Below are 27,736 nucleotides of genomic sequence, written 5' to 3' on the forward strand. Positions count from 1 at the left end.
GTGAGGTGACACAGAACAAAGGATGGTGGGTGGACACAGAAATTTGGAGGCAGCAGCAAAAGAAGGTATTCATAGATTCAAGTTGATTTAAACCTCAAAAACTAGAATTTTATTTGTATTATGATGAGTGATAGTATAAAGTGATGATCAAAGGCAGCACTAAAGAGCATCTGATGAGAGCAGGGGCAGCCTAGATAGGGAGACAGAAAAAGGAAGGGACATTTTCATGGGTGTCTTTGGTGTTGGGAAGAGGCTAGGGTTTCATTCTGGACATCTGAGACTCAGCGTGTAAACTCCAACTGAAGGGGACTCCTCCCCCAGCTGGCTCCCCAACTCACCACCCAGCCAGGCCACAGTGCAAAGCTTACCAGGATTTTGGACAATTACTAGTTCACCCTTTATTGAACACCTGCTGCTTTCTGAGTACAAAGTCACACAGTCCTCGGCCCCTGGAGTACTCAGCCTAGTCGAGGAGGCAAAGCTCACAGTACAGTGATCAGTGCTGCCACAGAGGCAGGTCCAGAGGGTGTGGGAGGGGGAACGGGACCTTGACCCAGTTGTGGGCATCGGGCAGCTTCCTGGAGGAGGGACACTAGGCAAGGTCATGGTGTCTCCCAGGGTAGGCAGATGCCAGGCACACAGAGGGAGGGGACACAGGGCAGCTGCAGGGGTGCCTCGGCTATCTCTGCAGGGCTCGCTTATAAGCACAGAGCAGCCCCAAGTCATATCTTCCCAGCTGGACTCTAAGTTCCTCGAGGCCCTGGAGACTTGGCGCATGTTTGGGTATGAGGACAGAAGAGGCAGCATTTGAGGGGAGCCGAGGGGAGCTCCCTGCACAAACACCGTCTGTCACCATGCTTACACGCCACCCTGGTCCCTCACTCCTCCAGGTCTGACAGCCATCAGTGCAGAGCTGCCAGTGGAAGTACAAGGCCTCCTGGAGAGATTCCTGCTGGAAGCAGATGACCGGGCTCGAAGCCAGAGAGTAAAGGATGGAGAAGGGGGACAGGGAAGGGATACAGAGGAGCAAAGACGCACGAGGATTCGTGCAACTTTCTTGCCACGCGTTTTCTTGTATCTTCCGCTTTTTTAACCTCATGAATAGGAGTAAAATCTCCAAAACAGACTCACCAGAGGGTGGAAACAGTGTTTTTGAGGTAGGAATGAAAGGTCTGTAGTGGGAAGAGCTGGAGCCAGGAGACCCAGTGGGAGCCATGCTGTGTGGCCTGAGCAAACCCAGGGCCCTCTCTGGGCCTCATGGCTCCACCATCTGTGTGTCAGAGTGCAGGCTGCTCCTCCAGGGGTCCTGCAGCCTCTGCCCTCAGTTTGGACAGTGAGGTGGGAGGAAAGCCTGTCTCTGGCCAGCCAGGCCTGGCTGCGTTTAATATGTCTCAGCTGATGCCAGGCCCTCGAGGTCATGCAAAATAGCCCCAGAGGAAGACGTTGACGGCCAGCAGGAGGACGGCGTTGATGTTGCAGACAGTTCTCCAGAGCGGCTCTTCCTCAATGCTGGTCAGCTTCCGCTCCAGGGCCGCCTTCTCCGCGGGGCTCAGCGCTTGCTCCGGGGCCCCCGAGAGCCCGCAGAACCAGCCCCACAGCAGCTTCCCCCAGGACCTGCGTGCGGCTGACAGACAGAAGCCAGAGGGGAGGAAACGCAAGGGAGGTGCGAGGTGAGGTGGGAGAGGCGGAACACTCAGCCTCGCCCACCCGTGTGCAAGCCTCAGACTGGGCACCGAGCTGCGCTTCCCACCCTAGGGACCTGAGCGCCAGCCTGGCCACAGCACCCAAACCATCATCTGGCAGAAGCATCTCAGTGTTTAGGGTAGGGTGGTGGTAAGGGGCGGGGGTGTTGTGCTAAAGGGTGAGGATGATGATGCAGTTCATCCCAGTCCAGAGCGCACGCCCAGCAAGAGGGCAGAGGGGCCCAGTATCAGGGAGTGTGCTGTGCCGTGCTATAAGCCAAGTCTTCTCACCTAGACTGTATCAGTGATGAGGGCAATGTTTTGGCTCCCATCTGCCTTACTCACTTAACAACCATCTAGGAAGGGAGGAGGGTGATATACTGGGGCCTTCCTTAGAGACCCCATCCCCAGTGACCCCCAGATGGGGTCTCTGGGGACCTGTGACCTAGGGTCCATCCCCACTGCTCCTCTGTGACGTGCACCCCCAGCCTGCCCTCAGCCTACCTCCAGGCTGCTCCTCGCTCCGGCTGGAGTTGTCTGCCCCTCCGGCTCCTGCAGGGACCTCTTTGGGGGGCACCTCCGCTGTCCCTGCTGTGTTCTCACTGGCTTCCTGCTCCAGCTCAGAGTGGGGGCGGTTCCGTGTCCACCACGTCAGGCGAGCAAGCTGGAGGGAAAGAAAACAGTCTTGGCTCAGGTACCTGGGATGGGAAGTCCTGCTGCAGAGAGGACCCCTTCGCGGGAGGCTATCAGAGCAGCGAGGAGAGCGAGCAACAAGCGCAGGGCTGGAGGAGGAGACCTGGCCCTTAGGCCCGGCAGCTCCATTCTTCAAAAATCTGAACTCCCTTCACCTGCTCCAAGCAGGGCTCATGCAGGGACCAGAAAACACACCGGGTCAGGCCCGGCGCCTGACCTTACGGAGCTCATGGACGGGGCGAAGCGAGGCTGCACAGGCAGGTAGGTGCCCCATGACAGGGACGACCCACGATTGGGGCTCCCGAGGTCAGGCTGGGGGCTGACACTAAATAAAACTAGTAGGCAGTGGGGAGTCCCCACAGACAGGAGGCAGATGGAAGAGCCCAAGTCCTGGGTTTTAGAAAGGTCTCAGAGTGAACTGCTGGGACCCAGCCTAGAGATGGTTGCAAAAGTGAAACAAGAAAGAATGAGGTCCTGAGATCACAGGACGGGGCAGCCTTAAGGAGGGTTAAGGAGTGGGGTTTCCAAGCCGTGGTGACTGATCAACTGAGCAGTGAAAGGGAGAGGGTGGTTCTCAGATCCTGCCCGGGACCATCAGATGGTGGGGAGACCCTCTCGGGGATATAGTGGGCAGGACAAGGAGTGGGTTTGGTGATGGTGGGAGTGAGAATGAGGGGTAGAAGGCAGGGCAGTCACGCACACGTACAAACAGCATGAGCATGAAGAGTCTATAGGACCTCAGAGTGGAGACGTCCAGGGAGAGAAGCAAACCCGTGCTCCTGGACGGCTGGGGCTTCCCCTCCTCAGGGGCACAGCAGAGAAGGGCACAGCAAGTCCTCTGCCGGATAGTGGTTGGATGCAACCGTCACCACCTGCACTCTGAACTGTCTCCTTTCCGACGGGCTCTTTCCTGGCCAGGCAGCTCTTTGCTACATGTTGAACCAGGTGCCCCTGAACTGCCTCCAGCTTCCTACAAATACATGCAGCTGTGCGCGGGAGTGGGGTGAGCCCCCACTCCTGGGACACTTTCCTCCGGGCACCCAGCTGCGTCTCGCTATGAGATCATGAGCTCCTGGGCTGCTTCCTTGCTCTACTTACACAGTGTGTCACCAGCAGCACATGTACCATGTCTCTTTATGTCACCAAGAGGCAGTTGGATTTGGGGTTTGAATCTTGGGAGAGGGGTTTTGGTCAGAGATAGAGAATTGAGTTTCATCTTTATGTAGAGGGTTGTTGAATTCCTGGGCATGGATAAGACAGCTCAGGGACAGTGTGGGGTGAGAAGGGTTATAGGTCACATGTGGGTCCCTAAGGAGCAATGACATTTAAGGGGCAGGAAGAAGATCCCATGAAGATAGTAGAAGAGCAGTCATAAGGGTTAAAAAAAAATACAGGAGGAAAATACGTATTGCAAGTGAGCAGAAGAGAGGTCTCTAGGATGTAGGACATGGTCAGGAGTGTCTGGTTCTTCTCAAAATTCACTTAAGATAAAGATGTGGAAATGACCTTTAATTTTCAGTAACAAGGTTGCTGGGGACCTTGGTGAAAGCAATGCCAGTGGACGGTGAGGCTCCAGCCAGACTGCAGTGGGTGGAAGCCAATGAGAAGCGGAAAGTGGAGGCTGGGGATGGGGACCATTCTTTGTGAAGTGTGCTGTTGAGGATCAGAGAGAGAGACAACTGTAACTGCAGGAGAACAGGATCTAGGTTGGGGCGTTTTAACTGGGATGGACTTCAGTGTGGGGGTGAGACAGCAGACAATGGAGAAGGTGAAGGATCCAGCAGTGGGGGGAGGGGAGGCAATTTCAGGAGCCGCTGAGGAAGTCAGCCTCTCTTTGCTCATCTGTGAATATGCTGCTTGTTTGTAGTAATTAGTGATACCAAGAATAGAAAGTCTTTTTGCAAACTCTGAAGTGCCATACAGGTAAGGGGTATTATTATTTCCAATCAATGTCTTAGAGACCAGTTTCCAGCATGGGCTTTGTACAGGCTAAATTCAGTTTCCTCCAAATTCATATGTTGAAGTTCTAACCCCCAGTACTTTAGAATGTAACTCTATTTGGAGATAGGGTCTTAAAGATGTCATTAGGCTTAAATGAGGTCATTAGAGTGGCCCTGATCCAACATGACTGGTGTCTTTACAAGAAGAGATCAGGTCACAGACACACATGGGGAAGACTACATGAAGACAGAGAGAAGATGGCCCTCCACCAGCCAAGGAGACAGGCCTCCAAGGAAGCCAGACAGCCAAGTGCTTGGTGTCAGACCTCCGGCCTCCAGAGCTGTGAGAAAACACATTTCTGTTGTTCAAGCCACTCCGCCTGCTGTGCTTTGTTACAGCAGCCTAGGCAAACCCAAACCTTTCTGCTTTAAAGAAAAGAGTTTTCGAAAGACTGGGCATTGTTGTCTGAGGACTGGTAAATCCACCATCAGGGGAGAGGTGAGGACTTCAAATTGAGCTCTTAACTACCTGTTTCTTCAAGGTTGAGCTCCAAATGACCTTGTCAGGGAACTCGCCGAATGCCCCCCACACCTCTCCAGTGGTGCCCGCCTCTACCTCTGTGCTCGGCCCCTCCCTTTGAGCTTGGTTCTTCTGCACTTCCTCTTGGTAGAGTAACTGTTGGTGTTGGGGTCTTCCCCTCACCCCACCTCTCCTCCCATGGACAGTCATTGCAGGGACCATTTATCGTTGTAACTCCAGCACATTGTCTGGCACATAGTAGGTGCTTGCTGAGTAATTTTCCAATTGAATGAGTTACTTTTCACTTGGGAATTAACAGCCCAAGATGCTCCGTGTTCCCAGGACATCTGTGTGGCAAAAGGGGAGACTACAACCCAGAGGAGTAAAACTCAAAGGTGGAGCTCCAGGCACCAGGGGCAGGGGGGCATTTGGGGAACCTCATTCCGAACCCTCCCCTTGCCTTTTCCTCCGGGATGGGAGTTGTGCAGAGGCTGACAGTGATGATGACGATGGCCGTGAGCCCGCAGAGGAGGAGTGCAAAGTAGAGGTAGTGGAAGTCCCTCAACACAGCTGGCCTCGGGTCCGCCTCCCCGCAGGCTGGGGCTGGGTAACAGAACTCCAGGATCATGCGCAGAAGCCCCACTGCCAGGCCAAACATGAGGCCCCAGAAGGCTCCCTGTGGAGAGAAGGGAGGGGAGACGGCAAGGGTGAGAGCCAGGTGGGAAACCCTGGGAAGGTATAAGAGCCACGGTCTGTTACAGTGTTAATAGTGTTTGCAAGTCTGTCTGAGCGAGTGCTTCATGAATGCTGAGGCTTTGTTTTACCTTAGAAAGCACGGGCTGCAAAGTCAGTCGGCTAGGCTCTAGGCAGAGCAATGCCTGGAGCAATGCCTCGACCTCGCTCATGTGCAGTGATAAGCAAAGTACTGAGGCTGAATGCTTAATGCTCAACTAGAAGGGATACACCTTTGTATACATCAGCTGGGAAAACCAGGATCTTCCCCCACTTTCTGTTACGACAAATCAGAAATCAGAATAGAGCACTTTCCTTTTTCACTTTTAAAGAAAAGCTCTGGCTCCTCCCACATCTTCTTTCTAGCACTGGTGGACCCTAACCTATACCTGTTTCCTCTATATAAGAGTCAGACGGCTTGTGTTTTCAAAAATGAGATGCTGGTTCTATTTCAAAAATTCTGGAATGAGTAGAAACCTCCAGAATTCAACTGAATCCTGCTGTGCGCCCTGGTTATCAGCAGGGGGCTAGAGCTCTACAAACGGTAGATGCAGCAAAGACCTAGCTTAGCTACTGCACTGGGGGAGGGGCTTCTGTGGTCCCCTTTGCATGACCCTGGGCTCTCACGTGGCCCCGTGCATCAGTGACCATGACATCCCTGCACCCCCCAAGGTACAGCCAGCAGATTTGGTCTTTTCTAGGTTATCCTGGAGAGTGACCAAGGTTACCGTCCTGGTACCTCCCAGGGTCTGTTAGATTTCACCACAGTTTCACAAATGGCACAGGTGCAGGTGCCCCGTAAGCTCACACTTTGTTTCATCATCCTCACTGCTGTTGTTTTGCCTCCATGTAGAATCTTACAGTGTTAGAGATGGAACAGACCCCAGAGGTCTTCCAGTCTCCTCAGGCTTCCATACAAGCTGCTCCCTGTGTCTGGAACACTTTTCCCTCTCCCATTACTCCTTCAGGTCTCAGCTCAGATGTCACTTCCTGACACCCTCCCAGGCGTCCCATAGTTTAGGTTCTCCTGCTCTTTTCTCTAATAGCAGCCATCATACTTTGTTATATTGCATTTTGAATCATCTTTCCTCCCAGCTGGCTCAGGGATGGCAGACCTTTGTGAACTTTATAAACCACTCCCCCACTGGGGCCTCCATAACAGGATTGATTCATGTTTGTTGAGTGAATGAATGAATCTAGACCAGATGCTGTGGCTAGGGAAATGGGGAGGAAGGCAGTCTGTGAGCCCAAGGCCACAGAGAGAGACCATGCTATGGACAAACTAGCTCCTCGACCCTCTGATGAGTGGGAGATTCAGGTGTGCTGCTGCACTCACAGGCTCTGTGACCCTCTTGCAGAAGATGGCCAGCAGGAAGAGGGCGGTGATGGGTGGGGCCAGGTAGCTGGTGACAGACTGGATGTAGTCAAAGAGCTGCCCGCTGTTTGCGCTTTGGATGATGGGGATCCAGAGGATGCTGATGACGACCAGGAACACCACAAACACCCTGCAGGAGAGCACGCGGGACATTGTGAGAAGCTCTCAGGGCGGCAGGGCAAGGGGTGGGGTGAAGGTGATGCACGGGAACCAGGGAAGGAGTCAGGAAAGGAACACATGGTCGCTGAATCAGAGAATGTTAGAAGTCCAGATCACAAATGCTAAGATTCCAGAGATTTAGGCAATATCAGAATCCAAGAAACCCAGAATTTTTGAATTGGATGCCCTTGAGTGCATGTAGCCCCTTTGCTCTTCAGGAAGAAATCCACACCTTTCCCTTCACCACCCACCACAGTAAGTGGTCTCTGGTCTGCTTGGGGTGCCTTTGCTTCTCTTTCACACCCAAACCCTGTGCAGCACGGCCCCCCTTTCCAGTGGTGCGGCTCCAGCCTCTAGGGACTTCTCCTCTAGGCGCCTCCAGCTCTAACCCTCTCTCCCTTACTTTGGCATTTAGCTTGGACAGGGACTCCACTTTCTTCTCCAGATTCCCCTCAACTGTTTCTGGCTCAGGTCCAAGTCCCCTAAGTCTCTGATTTTGCAGGTAGGTGAACAAGTTGAAATACTTCTCTAGCCTGCGTTGGGTGCAATAATGCACATGGCCAGGAGATGGCGCCCAAACCCCACTGATTGATGAAATAAGCATGGCATGACCCCACAGGTAGATGAGCAAAGAGATAAAAGGATTCCACACACCTGTCCTCTCCTCTCCTCTCCATTCTCTCCCATTTTTTTTCTCTCTCTCTCAGGCCCCACTAGAACAGCAGCTATGAAGTGGTCTCCCTGCCTCTCATCTTCCTCTCATCCCCCACCTCTTTACACAATCTGTCCTGCACTCAGATCCTTCGATGATCAGACCGTGTGCGTAGGGCTGGCGCCACAGATGAGTGGGCAGTAGGAAACCATCAGGCAGCCGTGGGCAGAAGGCATTGCGGTGGAAGCAACAGTGAGTGCAAAGGCAGGGAGATGAAAAAGAGCAAGTTATCTAGAACTCAAGTACTATCCACCAAAGCGGAGAATGAGCATGTTAAACCAGAAACCTGAACTATAGAGCCTTAAATTATGAAGCAAAGATTTCAGGAAGGGCATCTTAACCTTATGCAAGCTACAAATCCCCAGCCTAGGGAGAAAAAGAAAAATTAGCCACCAAGTTATATTTTGAAAAGCATAAATTGGATACCTATGAGATAAAGTTCAAATTTTTCAGCTTAGTATTCAAAGCTCTGCATCCTTTGGAGACAACCTTCCCATAAACATCTCCATCGATGCAGGCCCCCCAGTGCATTACCCCTTTCTCATTAAACTGTGTGCACCCTCAGGCCAGGAACATGTGAGTCATCCCTGTGTCCCCAGTCCAAAGGTTAGATGCGAGGTAGATACTCAGGGTGAGTTTGATGCAGTGAATGAACAGTCTTTCTGTTATCCTGGGATGGCAGCCAGAGCTGGTCCAGGAGACATTAGGAGCAAGCTGCTTGCTAACTTCCTCCCATTTATACAGTTCACCTTTCATTGATTAAATGCTTTGTCAGCTTCTCTCATTTACCCTGTTGATCAATTCTAAGATAAAGTTGAACAGGCAGGGAAGAGATTTTTTTCTCCTTATTCTGGAGGGGGAGGAGTGGTCCAGAGCTGAGGAGGAACTTACCTGAGGTCACGTGGAAAGCTGGCACTAGAACCCAGAGCTCTGACTGCCAGTGCAGGGTCCAGACCCAGCCACATCTCCTCAGAGGAGAGCGGGGAGGGAGCCTGCCTACAGGGAGGGGGCACTCCAGAAGGATGGGCCCGCGCACCTGCCCACCACCATCAGCTCCTGCTCTGTCGCCTTCCTGCGGAAGCGCTGCCACACGTCGATGGAGAAAAGGGTGCTGCTGCTGTTGAAGATGGAGGTGAGTGAGCTCATGAGGGCAGCCATGATCACGGCGATCATCAGGCCCCGCAGACCTGGGAAGAGACGAGGTTTCCGTGGACAGCGGCCCACTAAGGCCAGCTCTGCCAGGAGCCACGGAGGCTGCAGCATACAGCAGAATCAGGATTTAGGGGATGGTAAGGGGTAGGGAGGCTGTGGAATGAGGCTCCCATCCAGGAATCCAGGAGACCCAAAGAATGAGAGGCCGTATCTGGCCACACTCTGCCTCTGCCTTCCTCTGTGGCCTTGGCTGAGTCATCTGCACTCCCTGTGCCTCAGTTTCCTCATCTGCACCATTAAGGGGTGTGAGATGAAGCTATCTTTAAGGTTCTCTGCAGCTTTGACATCTCAGGCTGAGGTCTAAAGCTTGTAGACACTTGGTTAGTGGGCCCCTAGTAGGGGAGAGGGTAAATCTTAATCATTGGTTATTTTTTCAGTGTTTTTGTACCTTTTTCACTGACACTGTGGTGCCTGGCTAAACCCCCAGCCTGGGAGGCCAGCCTTGGATTTGTCTCCTGGTTCTGCAGGAAACTAGCTGTGTGATCTTTGGACCAGTCCTGGCCCTTTCTGGGCCTGTTTTCCACCTGTGGCAAGGTGGGGTGGGCCCACGGACACCTGAAGTCTTTATGGTTCTGACGACCAAGCATCTAGAAACACGACTGCTCACCCCTGGGGGACACCTCCCAGCTCAGGCCCGGCTCAGCCCTCTTTCCCTCCAGCTCAAATATGTAACCACCTCCTGTACGTCTCCCTGGAAGACTCAAGATGTCCCAAACCAAGGCCAGCATCTTTCTCCAGGACCTCTGTTTCTTCCTTTGTTTAGCGTCTTTCTCATCTCCAACCAGACACCTCAGAGTTATCCTGGGCTCCTTTCTCTGCTCCCCTCGCCCCACCTCCCTCAGTCAGTCCCTCTGCGGCTGCCCTGTCATAACTGGGTCCCCTACCCACCCCTGCAGTATTTGTTTGATTCATTTTTTGTTCTGCTGGAAGGAGGGAATAACTCAGTGACTTCCCTCCATAAACCTCTTTCTCTTGATGTCCTCAATCTCAATATCCTTGTAAACCCAAGGCCTGGAAGTCCTCTTTGGATCTCTCATTCTTGTCCCTCAGGTACAATCAATCATCAAGTCCTGCCAACTCTATCTCACGAGTATCTTTTAAACACTTTCTGTCCATCTCTAAAGACACTGACCTGGTCCAAACCACCATCACTACCTGGCTCACTGAGAACCCCTCATTTATCAACTCTCTGCCTCCTCCTAAGCTGAGCCCTCTGTGCAGAGTGATCCTTCTAAAGCACACATCCAATCATGCATGCTGGCCTGAACCCCCCCTCCCTGGCCCGTGACCTTCTACTGCCCTCAGAGTAAAGGCCACACTGCACAGTGGGGCGTGGCTGCCACCTCCATGCCACGAAGGTGGTCTTCATTCCTACTGCATCGGAGCCCACGCGGACTACTTTCGGTTCTGACTTCATGCTCTCTCTCAAGCCTGGGCTTTGCACCTGCAGCCCTTCCTCCTGGGAATGACATTTCCCACACTCCTCTGCCTTTGTCTGCCTAAGATGTTCCTCAGGACTCAGTTCCATTTCCTCTCCTCTGAGAAACCATCCCCCACATTCCCCCAAAGTGGGCCAGGTGCCTCCTTAGGGCTCCCTCAGTCCCACTGTGTCCCCACACTGGTCTCATTGTATTGTGCCTTCTGCAAGGAGTCTGAGAGCAAGGGTCTGCCTTTTATCCCTGCATCTCCAGGACCAGGGCACAAAGCAGCGCCTTACAGACACTTGTGAAAAATGTGCGTCTTTGTGTATTAGGAAGGGGGATGCAGTGGTGGATGGTTTTATTCCCTCTTCCCATCCATGTGCATCCTTAATGCAGCCCCTCCTGGGCCGCGGGGAGTGACAGAGGCTGGGGAGCTGGTGTGAAGCATGGTGCATGGGAAACAAGACTCACCCACTGGCATGAGAGCCATGACCAGCTTGGGGTAGGCAATGTTGGAGCATCCCACTCGGGCCCCGCAGATCCTTTGGCAGACGTCAGGGTCCACGCAGCCCACCTCATCTGCAGGAGTGGTGGCAGTTAGGGCCTCCTCTGGTTGGCCCATTACCCATAGGGAAGTGTTTGCCTGTAACTCAGGCAGGGCCAGTGTCTGGAGGGTCAGAGGGCAGGTGGGTGTTGGACACTGTGATTTAGCGGCTCTGGTGACTTTCTCAACCACATGCTACCCTGCAAAGGCTGATGGAATCCTTTGGATTTTAGGCTTTATATCTTGATAAAAGGCAAATATCCTTGCAAAGCACCAAGAATACCTTCATGGGTCTTTCCCTTATAAAAGGAAAAGCAGGATTTTAAAATGACACTCAGATACAGGTTTCTTCTACTGAAACACTTGTATGTCTGACACACAATGCCTAACGTACGTATTGTGTGTTCTTAATGGAAACAGGGTGTGACCCCTGCTCTGGTCAGTGCCGCCCGGAAGGAGACTAGCTCTCACCTGGGTACAGGGCGCGGCTGATCATGCCGGGCATGACGATGAAGAACATGGGCAGGACCTTCAGGTAGCCCCCAAGCACAGAGCCTCCCTTGGCGTGGGACAGATTCTTGGCGGAGAGAGACCTCTGCACAATGACCTGTAAAGGTGGCAGTTTGGGGGTGCTGCTGGGGTGGGCTAGGGCTCGGCTCAGCACAGGTGAGCCCCGAAGTGCCCCACACCCATCCCCGAGCGAGTCCCAATCCTCCGTGTGTCCAGATGCCTGGATGGCCCACAGGAAGCCAGTCTGCCCAGTCTGTGGTGGGCTGGGCCACGCTTGGTTAGGGCATCACCTGGTCAGTGCACCAGCACCATGTGGCCAGCACTGTGAGCCCGAAAATGAGGCCTGGCCAGGGGAGGTCTCCGTTCACAGGGTCCCGGAGCATGTGAAAGGCATCGGGTCGGGGGAGGTGACAGGTGGTGTTGGGGACTGTGACATTAGGGATGGCCTGCCTGTACCGCTGCTCCAGACCTGGGTACCAGCCCACCTCCTGAAAGCCTGTGGGGAGAGACCACAGTGAGCAAAACAGCCCTGAGCCCCCCTGGGCCTGTCATAGGCCCCTCCCCAGTTCCCAGTCCTGTGTGGGGCCCCAGGCTTGGACCTGGTATGGGACTTGGGAATGACCTGGGACCTGGGGCTGGAGTAGAGAGAACCCTGCACTTTGAGAGCCCTGGCCTGGAAGGGAGGACATGAGTCTGTGCTCTGGAAAGTTCTGATTACACGGTGAAGGTGACAGCTGAAGACAGAGCAGAGAGGAAGGTAGGGGTGAGGGAGGGGTGTGTTCAGGCCTCTTCCTTACCCAGAAACATGAGGACCAGGGCTCCCCCAACCATGATCACAGTCTGCAGAGTGTCTGTGTAGATCACAGCCGTGAGGCCCCCTGGGGACCCAAGGAGAGGACTCATCAGCCAACACCAACAGTGGTCTATCTTGGGGTGCCCGCCCTGTGCTTGGGCGCACTGGGGAGACCAGAGAAGACATGGAGCCCTCAACAGGTGGACTCTGGCTGCGGCCTTTCCCCACGCCGTGCTCCCTGTGTCCCGCCCGCCGCCCTGTGCTCCCTGTGTCCCGCCCGCCCAGTCGATGGACAGGGCACAGTCACAGGTGCTCATGTCTACCTCTTTCTGTCCCTGAAGGCTTCTGGCTTGTGATTTTGTAATATCCCACGTCCTTTCCTTTGCTGTGCTGTTAGGGAGACCTCCTGCCCCACCCAACACCCATTTAAATCCCCCATCTTTTCAGGCCGCCTCAGCCAGGAGTAAGTCTGCCCTGAGCCCGTGCCCCAGGCGCCCAGGCCTGTGTGAAGGGCTCCAGAGGAGACAGGAGAAGGAGGCTTGTGGCTCTTGTCTGGAACATCAGCAGTGACCCTAGTCCGGGTGACAGTCCCCCACTCGCCATCCTGTTCCGTGTGGCAGTCAGCCTTTCCCTGTATCTCTGAGCGTTTCTCCTTCCCTGTCTCTCTCGGGCTGGCTCTGTTTCCTCCTGGTTCTGCCCTTCCTGTCTCCCCCTTTCTCTGTTGCACTCAGTCTTTCCGTCTTTTCCTCTGATGCTGAGCCTCCATCTGCCTCCATCTGCTTCCCCTTCTGTTTCTTGTTCTCACTCTCCAGGTCAGTCTTCTCGCTGCCCCTCTCTGGACCTCTGTCTCCTCCAGCCCTTCCCTCCGGGTCCCTGCTGCCAGGAGCTTCCCTCCCCACCTCTCTCTGTCTCTCAGTCTCTGCACCTGACGTGACTTCCCCTCTGCCCTACCTGTGATGGTGTAGATGGCCGTCACCACCAGCAGGATCACCGTGGATAGGTAAAGATTCCAGCCCAAGGCCATCTGGATGAAGAGGGCTCCAGAGAAGATGTCAGTCTGCAGAGACCGGAACCAGAAATCCAGGTCACCTGAGGCCTTCGTGTGGCCACCAGGGTATGTCACCTTCCCACTCAGCAAAACCATGTGCTGTCGGTCCCAGTCACACGATGAGGTTGAGCCGTAAGTGCCATATGCGGGAGGATGGGCTTGATCTCGCAGATGCCGAGCAACAGTGGGGACTTAAAGCACAGCAGTGCCGCGTACAGCGCTGAGGCTGAGAACCACGTGACCTGGCAGGGCCATGTGCTGGTGGTGAAGGTGAAGTGGCACACGGAGGAAGTGAGGTGGGAGCTGGGGTTGGGGAGAAAGAGGCCATGGGAGGGAGGGTGGGAAGCCGGGGGTCCCTGGCTGCTCCCCGAAGGAGCACGGGCCCTCTGCACTGCCAGCTGGTCCCACAGCGGACTGCCGGGGCAGGATCCCCAGTGCAGATGGCACAGGTCCTGGATCTCCATGTGTCTGGATGTACTGGGAAACTCGGGTCTCAGCCTTTGCCTGAGCTGACTTAGGGCTGTTTATAAGCGTTGGTGGAGCAAACACTGTACAGTTTTTTCTAGTTCCGGACTTGGCAAATGAATGATTCCGTCCCCTTCAGGGCATGTTTGCTGGTCCCTTTCCATGAGTATTTTGTGACCCATCACAGGAGCTACCACATGAAGAGTGGCAGGGGGTCTGGACTGGGCCACAGGACCCAACATTAATTCCAGCCCCAGAGCTAGCACTCTGGGTGGCCCTGTGCAAAACATTTGACTGGGGTTTGTCTTCTGAGTTTATGTCAGTAGAGGAAGGATAAACCCTTCCTAACTGTAATATTCTAGGCAATTAATGCTCGGTGCTGAATGAAGAATCAATTAATGAGATGATAAACGAGTGAATGAACTCTAGATCATGAGTTATTTGGATGGAGGGACGTCATTCACTCAGCAAACATTTATTGTTCATCTCTGATTACCCCGCTGCTGAGAGGGAGCATGCAGCGAAGGGATGTGGATTCGTCCTCCCTTTTTCTTATCCTTCCTTCATCCACCCATCCATCCACCCATCCACCCATCCATCATCCATCCATCTATCATCCGACTAGCCATCCATCCAGCCAGCCAGCAACAAACCAGTCCTATACTCAGCATTTTCAGAGAGACATGATGGCTACAGTAGAGCGAGTACTCACTGAAATTTTGGTGAAGATGTAGAGAATGAGAGACAGGACAGACATGTACACCTGGATCCTCTGGCCTCCAAATCGCTTCTTCAGGTACTGCGGCATTGTGACCACACCGGCTGCGATATACACAGGGACGAAGATCCAGCCAAGGGCCAGAAGCAGCCAGGTTGCCTGGGAGAGTGGGGAGAAGGTGTCCAGGTCCTAGATGCAGATGGAGGGGTGGTCCGTGCAGAGGAAAGCCCTGGGCAGGGAGGTGAGGGACCAGGGGCCTGATTTTAGCCCTGTGTGACCTCTGTTGAGGTCCTCCAGGCCTTGGTTTCCTCATCTGTAAAATAGGTTCTTGATTCACCATGCAGCCTCCCCAAGCACCTTCGAGGTTCCTCTCAGCACTAAGGCCAGGGATGAGGTGGGGTGAGGTGGAGTGGGTTCAGACCCTCGTTATCCTCCAGGCCAGCATCCTTACGTTCCACTCGAAGCCACCCACAGCGAGGCCTCCAGCGGCCCCTGTCCCAGCTAGGCCAATGAACAAGCCGCTGCCCACGTTGCTGGACATCAGAGATGCTCCGATCTGCAAGGCACAAGTGGGGTCAAGGGTCAGGGGTCCATTTACACCTGAATCAATCTAGAGCCAGGACCACAAACTTCAGGAGCTGGGAAGGAGGCAGAGAGAGGGAGCAGAGCCCGAACTCAGGAAGTGTGAGATCAGAGGGAAGGCAGGAAGTGGGAGGGGCGGTGTGGGGAGGGATGGGGCTGGCGTTGATCAGGCACTTGTGTGCCAGGCACTGTGCCAGGCATTTTATACACACCAGTGCACTTAATCTCACAGATACTTGGAGGAATGGGCATTAACCTTTCCACTTTACAGAGGAAGGAATTAGTGTCAGGAGAAGTGAGGTCACGGGCCCCAGGGCACCCAGAGAGTGAGTGGCAAAGTGAGAAAGAAGAAAAGCCACAGAAGCAAGCAGGGTCCATGTAGGGAGGTTAACGCTCTGCTCTGGGGCCATCCATCTAGGGCCTCCAGAGAGAAGGGAGCTGAAGGGGGAAAGGGGAGGTCCCCATGAGAGGGATGGGGGACCCTCTGCCACCCACCTCCTGCAGGCTCCAGGGCAGGACCAGGCAGGGGGAGCCACTGTGGGGCTGAGCACAGGCCAGGCCAGCCTCTGAGTTGAGTTAATTTTCTCCAGGAGGGAGCCAGCTACTCCAAGGCAGTCATAGTTATACAGATAAAGACCATCTTAGCAGTCAGTCTGTAAACAACACTGCCAACTGCCAGGTACTGCTCTAAGTATTTTAACTCAATCACTCCTCACCACAGCCCCATGAGGGAGGTTCTGTCATCCCCATTTCCCTCGGGGAAACTGAGGCACAGATAAATAATTGCTCAAGCTCTGGAGCTAATAAGTGACAAAACGAGGATTTCCACTGTGGCCGTGTGGCCGTAACCACTGCACGACTGGTGATGGGCAGTCACTGGGAGGGGAGAGGGACCGCGGCTGGAGGGGAGGAGCTGTGCGCCAGTCTTGTACCCTGTGTCACCTAAATAAAATCATGGTGCTGGGCAAGAGTAAGTGAGAAGAAGGGAAAGTTCTGAGACACTCAGAGAAGAGGCAGCTGGGCAGTGCAAAGGAACAGAGATAACAACCAGACTGACACTGCTGAGGCCTTGGGGCCATCCCCAGCCACACACACACACACACACACACACACACACACACACACACACACACACACACTCCCTTAGTCCTGGGGATGCTGCAGCGCTGGGCCGGACCACCCAGCCAGAGCAGAGAGCACTGGGCCTCCTGCTTCAGAGGAAGAGGCTCCCTCGGCTGCTCCGCCCCCACCCTGCCCAGGCTCCCAGCTCATCTGTCATGGAGACAGGAACAGGGTGGGTGGGGGACCCCACAGGCCTCCCTGGGACAGGGAAGCTGCTGCTCCTTCTGCTCACAGCTCCCCAGCCACACACTCCCCTCGGGGCACGGGGAGGGGAACTGATAAAAGAATTCTGCATGTATTGAGATATAGGGAAGTCATTCTGACTTATACATAACTTGAGTTTATGCTAACTAACATAGCCTGTTTGTGGCCTAACAAATATACTTTGTACGCCTGCTTTAATTATCAAAGGAAAAAACACATTGACAGGAAGTAAAGAATGTCCGTGTTAAAACTAAAGATGAAGTGCCTCCCTCCCCGGGACGCCAGTGCTAGTACCCCCTTGATGATGAGACTCCCCTCCCAGGTGCCAAGATCATACTGACTCGCAGTGTGTGGCTGGTTGGTTCCCTCTTTTTTTTTTTTTTTTTTCTCTGAAACCGTGGAGAACTGTATCCCTGACTTGTTAATGTTTCTTTGCTCTGACAAGACATAAAACTGCACTGGAAGCTGCGTTTGCCACAGCAGTGACTCAGAGTAATCTGGGAAGTGGGCTTCTGAGCTAGTTCTCAGTTTGGCTCAAATGGAACTTTTTCTATTTTTATTGTTGATTATTTATTGTTTATTTTTGTTGACAGGTACTTGCTTCTCAGGATAGGCTGAGTAGGGAGAGCGCAGAGCCCCTGGGCTGCCATCACGGACACCAGACACACACGTTCCAGCGGGGCAGGGGGACCGGGAGTCCCTCTCCCGGGGCTGGTTCTGCCCGGGCCCAGGCTGAAGCTGCTCTGCTGCAGGCGGCTCAGCTCACAGCCCTGCCTCTCTGGGGAGGCCACCACCACATCCTCCTTGCCTTGGGCTGCACATCCCCACGCCCTGCTCCATTTCCATCTTTGGGGCACCTCCTGCTTGGAGGCCTCGGGTTTCCTCACACCCACGGTGAGACCCAGAGCCCTGCTGCCCGCAGGACTGAAAGGGCGTCCAGACCGGCCGGCCCCTGCTCGTTCTTCTGGACGGACCAGAGGAGGCGTGCTCTGTCCGCTTCTGTCCCTCCTGCTGACTTGTTTCCGGGGCTGTGATTTGGGGGTGGGGGGCACCAGCTGAGCAGAATGGCCTCCGTGGGGTTTTCTTTCTTCTGAGAGGGGTGGCTGATAGCACCAGTGGCCCTGTCCCTGTCCCTGTGAGCTGCCAGGCCTTCAGCACCCCCATCCCTGGGGATTCTGTCATCCCGGGAGCACAAGAGATCCTTGCCCTCACCTCTTCCTGTCTCAGATACCGGAACCTTCCAGAGAGCCCAGCAAGCCTCCTGGGTTCCTCTGCTCTGTCACCAGCAGTTGTGGGGCAGTGGTGAGAACCAAGACAGGGGTGTGAAGCCCGCTGGCGGTGTGTGTGGGTGTGTGAGTGCGAGTGCATGCACACGCCTGCCACGTGTGAGGTGTGCTTGCCGCAGGCTCACCTCCCTCCATTCTATTTCTGGAAGGGGAAGTTAGCTTTGAAGGACAAAAGAACAGATAGGGTGGCCTGATGGGAGGAACTGGGATTCACCAAGGCCTCAGGAAAATTGAGGTTGGTGGGGATTTTACCTCTGTGATGTCTCCCACTTAAGTGCTCTTTGGTATGAAGCTGATGTGTCACTTTCCCAAGAAAATCTTTCCTAATCCTACTTCCACTGTCAGAGGTTCCCTCCAAGTGCTCCGTGCTTCCCTCCAACTCAGCAGTGATCACGCTGTTTATGAGTCTGTCTGCCCGGCTCCACTCCTAGCTTCTCTAGGACAGGAACGTTCTGGGTGGGCTCTGTAGGTCCAGCGTCCAGCCTGGGGCCACACTTAGGAGGTGCCCGGTGGACGCTGGGCCCAGGTGTGCATCTGCAAGATCTCTCAGGTTGCCAGGTGCATCTGGACCAGAGAGAAGGAGCCCCGAGCCAGGAGACCCCTCAGGGGCTGTAGACTCAGTAAAGGCGGGAGAAGATGAGACAAGGACCAGGAGGAGGAGGGTAGGGGAGGAAGGAAGGTCAACTCACTGGCCACCAGCTCATGGACCTCCCTGCCAGGAAGTAGCCGCCAATGGTCCCTCGGCTTGCACGAATGGATGACTGGAAAGGAAATGGTGAGAGTGAGGACTTCCTGAGCCTCCCCCAAACTCTTCCCTCCACCCCAGATACCCTGCCCTTTGCTGCAGGGGCTGTGGGGACGCAGTGGGTGGGAGCTGGGGCAGACGGTTTCACCATCTTTAAGCTACATGTCCTGGGGAGTCATCTCCTCTCTCCAGGCCTCCCTGCTCGTCGCCCAGGGCTCATGTGAAGAGCAACGAGCTAATGGGGGTGAACTGCCCTCATGAATGTCACGGTGCTGCGCGTGTGCCCGGGATCATTGTCATTGTGCACTCTTATGTCCTAGCCGGCCCTCCGTTGGAAAGTTGCTTCAGGAAATGAATTGGGGTCTCACCCTCAGGCTACTGTGGCAGGTAGACCGCCCTGTCCCTTGTCCCTTCCTCCCAGCTGGACTCCTACTCTGGGGGCTTGGAGAATGCAAAGCACTCGGGCCCGGGCAGAAGCAGCACTCTGCTGGGGCACCTCCCGCGCTGGCCTGAGGTCAGACCACACTGCTCAGGCCCACCCAGGACCCTGGAGCAGACCCTGTCTGCACTGGGGGGTGGTCAGGTTGAGGAATTGCTCTGAAGACTGAAAGGGGAGTCGGGAGTGAAATAATTTTCCCTCAGGAAGCAGTGGCTGAGTGCAGGGCAGCAGGCAGGGAAGAATAAATTAGAAGCTGTTATCGAGATGCTGAAGCCGACAGGTGTCTGACAGGTCTGGAGACAGGGAAAGGAAATGGGAAATTAAAAGAAGCTTCTCTTCTCCAAGAGAAAGGGACATGAGTCACCAGGGCGTGCCCGGTGTGCGGGCCCTGCCTTTGCTTGGACTTCCCTGGGTCAACTCTGGTCCTGGACAGGACAGATGAGCAGGAAGAATTTATGTTACAGATGAGGAAATTGGGACCCCCAAATGGGAACAACTTTTCCAAAGCCATGAGGAGTAGCTGGCGCTCTTCATGGCCGGCCGCCTCCCGGGAGCTAGGGCGGCTCTGTTTGCCTATATTTTCTTCACGTCACCCCGGGGAGCAGGGACTGTTCATCCTGCTTTACAGATCAGGAGACTGAGGCCCAGAGAGCGTAAGTGACCAGCTGGGACTCAGATCACCCTCTGCCTCACAGTGGGGTCTAAATGTGCCTGAGTTCCCCTGGGACGCTGCAGAGAGAAGAACTGTGGGTTACGGCTGCAGGGGCTGCACTGGGCACTGGGCCCGATGCCTACATGCGTCCTGTCCCTGAACCGCAGGACCGCTCTACAGCCTGCGCCTTTTCATTCTCATGTCCGGATGAGAAAACTAAGGCTCCATCTGTTGCCAGGGCCACTTGGCCGAAACTGTGGGAGTGGGCATCTGAACTCAGGACTCCTTGACCTCCGAGCCTGGCCCCTGTGCACGGCACCAAGGCTCTGGTCAAAAACGGAGAACAGAAGCACCTTGGGAATCTGCCTGGCTCCCTTCTCATGAACACACGAGCCCCAGCTCCTTAAGAAAGCATGGTTTCTTGTTAAGACCTCATCTAGTGGAGGGTGGGGTAGGGCCAGGAGTCAAGCATTCACGGTGTTGGGGATCCTGGCACGTGGAGGAGGGCAGGAATGAGGGGAGGGGCAAAGGCACAGAGACAGCGAACTAGGAGATGGGGGGTTCAGGCCTGGTCTGCCTCTGGCTCGCTGTGTGAGTTCAGGAAAGTCACTGCCCTCTCTGGGCCTCAGCTACCATCTCTAAAAGGAGGGGCTGGAGAGGATGATTCCTGAAGGCCCTTCCCCACCAGCCCCCATGCTTCCTGGACACACCTTCCTTCTGCCACCACTGCCCCTAGCTCCACGACCAGCCTCCCCGGCCACCCCTGTCCTCTGGGCCTACTCACCCAGAGCCCCACGCCGATAACAAAGACAAAGTAGATGACCAGGACCGCGATGTCGTAGGCGTGCAGGCTGACTCCAGGCCCCAGTGCTGAGTGAGGAACGGCCTCGGTGCTGAGCCCATTTCCCGAAACTCCAGGCTCCATGGCTGTCATCTCTGGGCTCATCTGCTTGTCAGTAACCACCAGGCTGGACTTTGAGGCGCTCCGGGCTTCATTCCTTTCCTTTAATGATTAAACCGCTCTGAGTGCCATCGGCCACTGAGACTGAGCCGCACTGGCACATGAAGTCCTGGCCCCCGTTTCCCCTAACTGCCATCCCATCCTCGGCAGGCCTGGCTCCCTTCCCTGCTCCTGCTACACACACGCACACATACACTGACACACTCATGCACACATACATATACACACTCACACATGCATACTCCCACCCTGGGAGGAGCAGGAGCAGGAGGAAGAGCAGGAAGTAAGGAGTAGAGTCTGGAGTCCTGGACCGGGAGGGACTTCAGAATTAAGGTGTTCAGGCTCCTGCTTGTGTGGAGGGGAAACTGAGGCCCGGGCAGGGAAAGTGACCTAGGGCAGTAAAGGTGGATCTGGGCCCAGAGTCCAGGTTTCTAAATGGTCTATTCCATGACATTTCCTTATGCCTAGTGGGAGGGACACAGGGGGAAGGGAGGAGTCTGCTGTGTTCTTGTAAAGCATCCACCATGTCATGTGCTCCCACCTCCAACCCAGGTGTCATTTGCCCCTCCCCCATCTTTTTTTTTAACAGTGTGAGAAATTGAGGTCCGGGTAGAGACATGGTTTATTCAAAGCCACAGAGTGGGGCCAGAATTCACATCTTCTGAGTCCACACTCTTGTCCTGTGCTCTGACAAGTGAACGTTCCTGAAAAGGACACAGAGCTTCCTGGGCCCAGGAAAGACCCTCCGCCCCAGGGCCCAGGCAGCCTGGCTTCTAGTCCCAGATGCACATCTCACCCGACTGTAGAATGACCGTGGGCAGTTTGCTGAGCGACTGAGCCTGGGTGTCCTCGTCGGCGTGGCCTCACAGCACCACTGAGGTTGGGGTGAAGTCAGGATGCATTCCTGAGACCCTCTGCAAACCCGGAGGGCCTGCATGATCTTGGGGTTAACGCAGATAAATGGACACTACCACCATCTAGCCAAGGGGCCCAGACAGCAGGCACACAGGCGTGCTCGCTCACACTGTCCTGGAGTAGCTGAATTTGAGACATCTCAGTCTTGTGAGTATCTGCTCTGCATCCTGCTGCACTCACAGGCTGGGGGTCCAGGCTGGAGTGGCAGGTAAGGGGTCCTGCTGACTGCCCCTCCAACCCAGCATCCTGTGAACATCCCAGACCTGGATATGGGATCCCTTTTGGGGGAAAGGGAAGTGAAATATAGACCCTGGGCCCCCTCTTCCCTGCCTCCCTCACCTCCTGACTCAGAGCATCAGGCACAGGCCACGCCGAGCCTCAGGGAGTGGGCCACTGCGCTAGGAGGAAGGCCAGGGTCTTCTCAGCTGAGTGGGGCTCAGCAGGTCTCGTTCCCATAATTACCAAGTCTTTATAGAGGAAGGGTCCTTCACGCTCATATTTAAAGATGAAGGAGAGCTTTGCAGATCAGCAAGAGGGGCAAGCGATGCGTGAGCAGTGTCAGCATCATCAGGAAAACAGGAAGGACCAGGTGCCTTAGATGCTCAGCCCCATGTTCTCTGGGGGTGAGCTGTGTGGAGGGGCTGTGGCTACGAGGCTGGCCTCACCCTTGAATGTTACTCAGGAAGAGATGGAAAAGTCTGCACTCAGGCCACCAAGACCACAGCGAGGCTCCTGGACCGATTGCTCTCCCAGAGAAGGGAAGGTGAGTGTAGCCAAGAGAGGACCTGAGTCCTGCACTTCCTCCTATGCCCCCAACCCGAGGGGCCCACCCCAGCCCTACAGGTCCTACTGCCCATGGGCCCTGTCCCCCAACGCCCCTCACAGATGTCCGAGGCTGAGCCCCAAGTCCTACACATTTTGCCCAATCCTAATCCAGCAGGTTTGGGCTCACCCCAGCCTCTCCTCAAAGGCATCTGAGACCATTTGTAAGCTCACCATGCAACTTAGTTATCCAGAGCCCAGAGAGTGCGAGAGGGGCTAAAGGCTGTGAATAGATACTGTGAAGTCTGCCCAAAGCCCCTGCCTTTGCCATATCACCGAGCCCTGAGCCCCCACTTGGGCCTCTGATTTTCCACCAAGGCTCTGGTACTTGTGCTCCAGCTCACAGCACTTTGGAAACGACGACATAGCAGTGGGAGAGAGGCTGCCCGAGGTGGGCGGGGCTGCCCAGGGACAGCTGGGGGACGGGCAACTGACGGCCGGGCAACTGATGGCCGGACAGCGCGGGGAATGTCATTAAAAGCAGGTAAAGCACGAAGGATGCTGCAAAACACAGTCCAAATTAAGGTGAAATGACCTATAAAATAGGGCAACTCAACTCTCAGCCAAGGGCGTTCTTGGAAGAGTCACACATGTGTCAATGACCCAGAGTCACGGAGTAGGACTACCATGGATTTTCTACTCAGAAGGCATGGATTATGAAATCCAGGCAGGAAGAGTTTCATTCCAAATGATTTAAGATTCTAGGCAGGTGTTGATATTCAAGGAAGAGGCCTCATTTATCCAGGCGATCCTCTCAGAGAACCCGCAAGATGGAAGGGTGTGGTCAGTTGTCCTTCTTACAGGAGGCAGGTACCCGCGGTGCACCTGGCCCTGGGAGGGATACCAGCCCTATGCGGTGGTTCCCAGCCCAGCAGGAAGGGGCCCTCAGCACAAAACAGGTCAACATCCTCCCAGCTCCTCCCAGCTGAAGAGCAGGAGAAAGGAGCAAAGTCCAGTGTGGCGGGAGGTTTGGGGGAGGCCTATGGAAAGGGGTGGTTTGAGCCAAGCCTTAAAAGAAGTGTAACAGGCCAAAAAATGGAAGTTCCTACTGGGGCTCCAAGATACAACACAAAAAATTGCTGAACGAGAGGTCAGTATGCATAGTAAATACTGGACTAAACTGGACCGACAATTCTAAAGGCCCTGGGATGAGGATACACAAGGGTTTTGTGACTATTTCTTTGGCTAAATCCTTATTGTGTTTTTCCAACAATAAGGGGAAAGGGTGTCAGGGGTTGCTTTCCCCCGGCCCCAAGATTTTGGGGTAGAGGGGGTTTGGCAGGGAAACTTGGAGAGCTTGGTACGCTTCCCCCTCAGCTGGGGTCACTGACGACAGGGTCTGCCTTGGCCTGAGCAGGTAGAGGGCAGAGGCCTGTGGGGGGCTCTCTGCTTCCACCGTTGGGTGGAGCTGAGCTGTTGGTTTGGACTGGCCTGCACCCTGGGGTAGGGCAAAGAATGGGTGGTGTTTTTTAGTGTGTGTGTGTGTGTGTGTGTGTGTGCACTAGGTGTGGGCCACATGCATGAAAAAGACAATGTGAGGGTCTTCTGAGACCCTGTCCATTGGGCCACCTAGAGGGGGCGTGGGGCCTCGGCTGTCAGAATCTGGAAGTGAGCTCCAGGAGGAGCTCATGGAGGCTGTGAAGAATGGATTAGGGATACAGTGCCCGGATGTGGGGGTGTTTGGGGAGGGGATTCCGAGCAGACCGCGGAGCGCCCGCAGGGAGGAGTCAGCTAAAACTTGTCAGGCAGGAGCCAGAGCCAGGGCCTGCTCAAGTCAGAACCACCCTGCCCAGACGTCTCCTCCCTCTTTGGCACCGCAGCGCCTGGGGATCAACCAGGACGAGGTGAGAAACAAAACAAGCTGATGGTCCCTGGCTTCCCAAGGCCAGCCTGAATCAGCCCCAGCTGAGGGCCGGAACTGCAGGGAGAAGCCTTAACTCCAAGTGAAGAAAGAAGCGTGGCCTAGTGCCTGGCGCTAAGCATGAGAACTCCTCGTAACGTCTGTGCTGTCAGGTAAAGGACAGCAAGGATTGCTATGGTTTACCTGTAACCAGGGAGCTCACGGAGCCACCTGAGTCTTAGTCTAGGGATAAAGGAAGACCTACACTCCACTGTACAGGCTGCTTAAGTCAGCTGCTTGATGAACGTTGCCTGCGTCCTCTAGTCCATGTGCAGTTCACAGTAAATAGAAGGCCAGGCCCCTTACTTTTGGCACCTGCAGCCTGGGTCACCCTTAGCCTGTGCCCTCGCTAAAGATCCTGGAAACCAGAGTTCTCCTTGGAATCCTGGACCAGCTAATTCCACTAGCCACATGGCCTTGTCCTCTGAGGTCACCACCCTAAATGGCAGTCCTGGTGGACAGCTTCACCTCTCCCATCTCCCCATGCCCACAGGCCTGCACTTGCCCGGACTCTCCCCACCCCACTGGCTCTGCTTGCCCCCGAGTCCACAGCTCATGGTGAACAGGCACCTCTCAGTCCTCGAGATCCTCACTGGCTGACTCTCCACCCCTGTCCTCGTGACCAGATGATCTCAGGGCACCTTCTTCCTCACAGCTGGCTCCCATAGAAGCTCCTCCTCCCTCGTGGCCTGGAGTTGGGGACAGAACCCTCCTGGCACTTCTTTCCTGCTGCACCGCACACGTGCGCCCCCCGGAAGGGCCACACTGACCAGGTCTTGGTCTGTACTGTGACCTCTGCCATCATCCTTCCCTGCAAGTCCTCTCTGACCCTCAGCCTGGGAACCACCACACTCCCAGCCTGCCCCTCGTTTACCTCCCTGAAGGTACCTGTTGATTTGAGACGTGTCTTCCTTAGACCTGAGTCCTCAGGGGCAGGGTCCTGGACATCTCACGCTTGTGTCCCCAGTGATGGAACAGAGTCATTGTGTAGAGAACAGAGAGTTTAACAGATTGTACTGGAGTGAGAGTGATGGCAGGGCATCCAGGCAGGGGGACCAGTAGGCACAGAAGAGTGAACAGGAGTGATGTGTTCAGTGAAGGGCTTGTGGTGGGGCTGGAGTGAGGGTCTCCAGGGAGAGGGTGCTTAAAGAAAGGGGTGCTGAGACTGGCAGTTTAGAAAATCTGTTTGAGGCCAGCATGGGCGGGGGGTGAATGAGACTAAGGAAGCCAGCACGGAAGTTCAGGCAGAGATGGGCACCTAGTTGAAAGGATGGAGAGGACAGGGTCCTGGCTGTTCCTACTGAACTGGAATCATGGAGACCTCCCCAGGGTCCCTGCCCCAACCGTGAGGTTAGGGTCCAGGACCTTTCATGTTGAGTGCCCCCAGCTTTTGGAGGTACTTCCCTTCAGCTCCCAGCACCTGCAAAGACTCATTCCTGACACAGAGCCAGGAGCGAGAAGCAGCCCTGGGTTTGCTCCAATCCCAAAGGGACTGACTGTAACCAGCATATGCAGGGGCGAAGCCTCTGGCTGAGGGAATGAAGCTCTACGGGTGGGATCTTGAGCACAAGGGTGAAATGCTGAAGGTACAGTGGGGCCCTGAGCCTCAGAGCCCACCAGTCCACACTGGGTTCGGAGTTTTCCATGTGGAGGGAAACCCCCTTTCATGCTGCCACATGCATTTTCACATCTCCTTCGGGAACTCCCAGCCTCAAGAAGAATCCGGGACAGGTTCGGTTTTACCTCTGGCCAGCCTCACCCTGACTACTTGCAAGTTCTTCCTGAAAAACCACTCCAGCCAACCTTCCTGCTGAGAACTTCCTCTTCCAGAACAATGGTGGTAGGCGCTAATATTTACCAATATGTGGCAGAAGCTGTGGGTATGTCACATCCCAAATACGATCGCAATCGTTACGTTAACTGTGTGAGCTGGTTTTATTATCCCCATTTTGTAGGGGAGACACTGAGTCTCGCTGGTGATGCCGCATAACTACGACTCATTTGGGTTCTGGATTCAGGCCTGATTCACTCTAAAGGCTGTGCCACGCCACACGTCCCTTTTCTCCCAGTTCTTTGTCCAAGGGAGAGAGATGCAAGTACATCCCTTCCAGTGGTGGGTAGGGACTGCTCCATTTTGCCCCTTCCAGTCCCTGAGCTCTGAGAGGGCACAGACATGGCTGGACTGGGGACAGGAGCCCCACTGGGGTCTGGGTCCTGGTTGCAGAGACCTGTCAGCTCCCTCCCCTGCCAACCTAGCCCCCCTTCCTGGCCACCTCTGCCTGTTCCTGCACCTACTCTAGCTCAGCCTGTATGGCCTGGGGATGCTGTTTCTTTTCCCACATGCTCCTCTCAAATCAAATCCAAATGCAGTTTCATTTAATTGATCCTTGTCACTCACCGAGCACATTTTGTGCCAGGCCCTTTGTCAAGGCTGTCCCACCGCACAACCCCAGGGGGCACCATTCCCCAGGAATCCGACATCACGGATGCCGTGGCATCGTGGAAGGCAGTGGCTGCACTCTCTGCACTGGGCAGAGAGAAGTACGCAAGACCTGGTCCTGAAGGAGGGGATTTGCTGGAGGAGAAAACCACACTGTCTGCAGCCACCGGCCAGCAGAGGCACTCACCTCTTCACGGGGCCTCCCGCCCAGCCAGCGAAGGGCCAAGGCATCCGGACTGCCCCAGGTGCAGATAACACAGCCGGAAAGGAAGCAGGCCCCGTGCGGAGAGGCTGGATGCTAATTCTGAGAGGAAAGGATTACTATGGAGGAGTGTAAGACTGAGAAAGATGGTGATGGAGACCCAGGGAAGGAGGAAGGAGAGGAAAGAAAAGGAAGGGAGTCTACTCATTCATCATTAAGAATGAGCCCTGCCAAACCCCTACCTGCACAGCCTGGCCCGGCCAAAACCTCCAGGGCCCCACGTCTCAGCCTCAGCTCAGGGCAGCTGCTCCCTGATCTGGTGTGGCTCTGGCAGAGCCTCTGACAGCTCAAGCCAAGGATGTGAAGAGCCCTGGCTCCTCCCCCAGGGGAGGTGGTGGGGACGCCCTGAAATCCCACTCCAGCCCACAGGGTCTGGGTCCAGGGTTCAGAGGGACAAAGCCCGTCCCTGCTCCCTGATGATGTCCTGGGGAAAGGAGAGCTTGTTCTGGGCTCAGGCTTCTCCAGCTCCCCAGAGTCAGATGTGAAGCCCGCACCTCAGAGTTAGCTGCTGTGGCTGTAGCAGCCGTTGACTCCCCACCTACCTGGGGGCAAAAAGGCAGGAGGAAGGGTGGGGCAAACAGGTTTCTCAAGGCTGGAACCTTGGGCATTGTCTGGAGCTTGGAAGAAGGTTTTGGCGTCAGGCCACAGCTCATGCACAGGTGTGACTGGCACACACACACACACACACATACACACACGTGCACACACATGACTAGTAGCTTGGCTCGGAAGCGCTGTGGGAGGTGATGAGGAACACACAGGACTTTGGATCAGGCAAGCCCAGGCTTATCCAGACGCCTCCACTCACCAGCACGTGACGGGGGCAAAACGTTTCACATTTCTCCGTCCCCTCTTTCTCTTAAATAAAATGGAGATAATAAC

The 27,736-nt window shown here is 55.0% G+C and overlaps 1 protein-coding gene across 3 annotated transcripts; it reads right to left on the reverse strand.

Annotated features, from left to right (window-relative positions):
- Positions 1–82: 82 nt before the first annotated feature.
- Positions 83–27,181, reverse strand: SLC5A9 (solute carrier family 5 member 9). 3 transcript variants are annotated; one of them, XM_010951132.3, is made up of 15 exons: positions 27,037–27,181; positions 20,339–20,557; positions 18,408–18,479; positions 14,976–15,080; positions 14,519–14,683; positions 13,245–13,350; positions 12,298–12,378; positions 11,791–11,996; positions 11,462–11,597; positions 10,918–11,025; positions 8,850–9,000; positions 6,904–7,072; positions 5,296–5,511; positions 2,187–2,346; positions 83–1,624 (listed from the first exon to the last, which is right to left on the reverse strand). In XM_010951132.3, exons 2-15 carry the CDS (start codon positions 20,498–20,500, stop codon positions 1,416–1,418), a joined length of 2,046 nt encoding a protein of 681 aa, XP_010949434.1. In that variant the 5' UTR covers positions 20,501–20,557; positions 27,037–27,181; the 3' UTR covers positions 83–1,415. The 3 variants fall into 3 exon arrangements, with proteins under 3 accessions (XP_010949434.1, XP_045369760.1, XP_045369748.1); XM_045513804.2 differs by lacking the exon at positions 27,037–27,181 and adding an exon at positions 25,041–26,989; XM_045513792.2 differs by lacking the exon at positions 27,037–27,181 and adding an exon at positions 21,312–24,651.
- Between the last annotated feature and the right edge of the window lie 555 nt (positions 27,182–27,736).

This window comes from Camelus bactrianus, chromosome 13 (assembly GCF_048773025.1).
Source record: "Camelus bactrianus isolate YW-2024 breed Bactrian camel chromosome 13, ASM4877302v1, whole genome shotgun sequence".
Classification (NCBI taxonomy): domain Eukaryota; kingdom Metazoa; phylum Chordata; class Mammalia; order Artiodactyla; family Camelidae; genus Camelus; species Camelus bactrianus.

Coding starts and splice junctions, on each gene's coding strand:
- SLC5A9 (XM_045513792.2), bottom strand. CDS start 21,452: ATGCAGGCCCTCCGGGTTTGCAGAGGGTCTCAGGAATGCATCCTGACT. Junction 14,684..14,975: donor TGGGTGGCTTCGAGTGGAAC/GTAAGGATGCTG, acceptor CCACTCTCCCAG/GCAACCTGGCTGCTTCTGGC. Junction 11,598..11,790: donor GGTGCTGGTGCACTGACCAG/GTGATGCCCTAA, acceptor CCACCTTTACAG/GTCATTGTGCAGAGGTCTCT.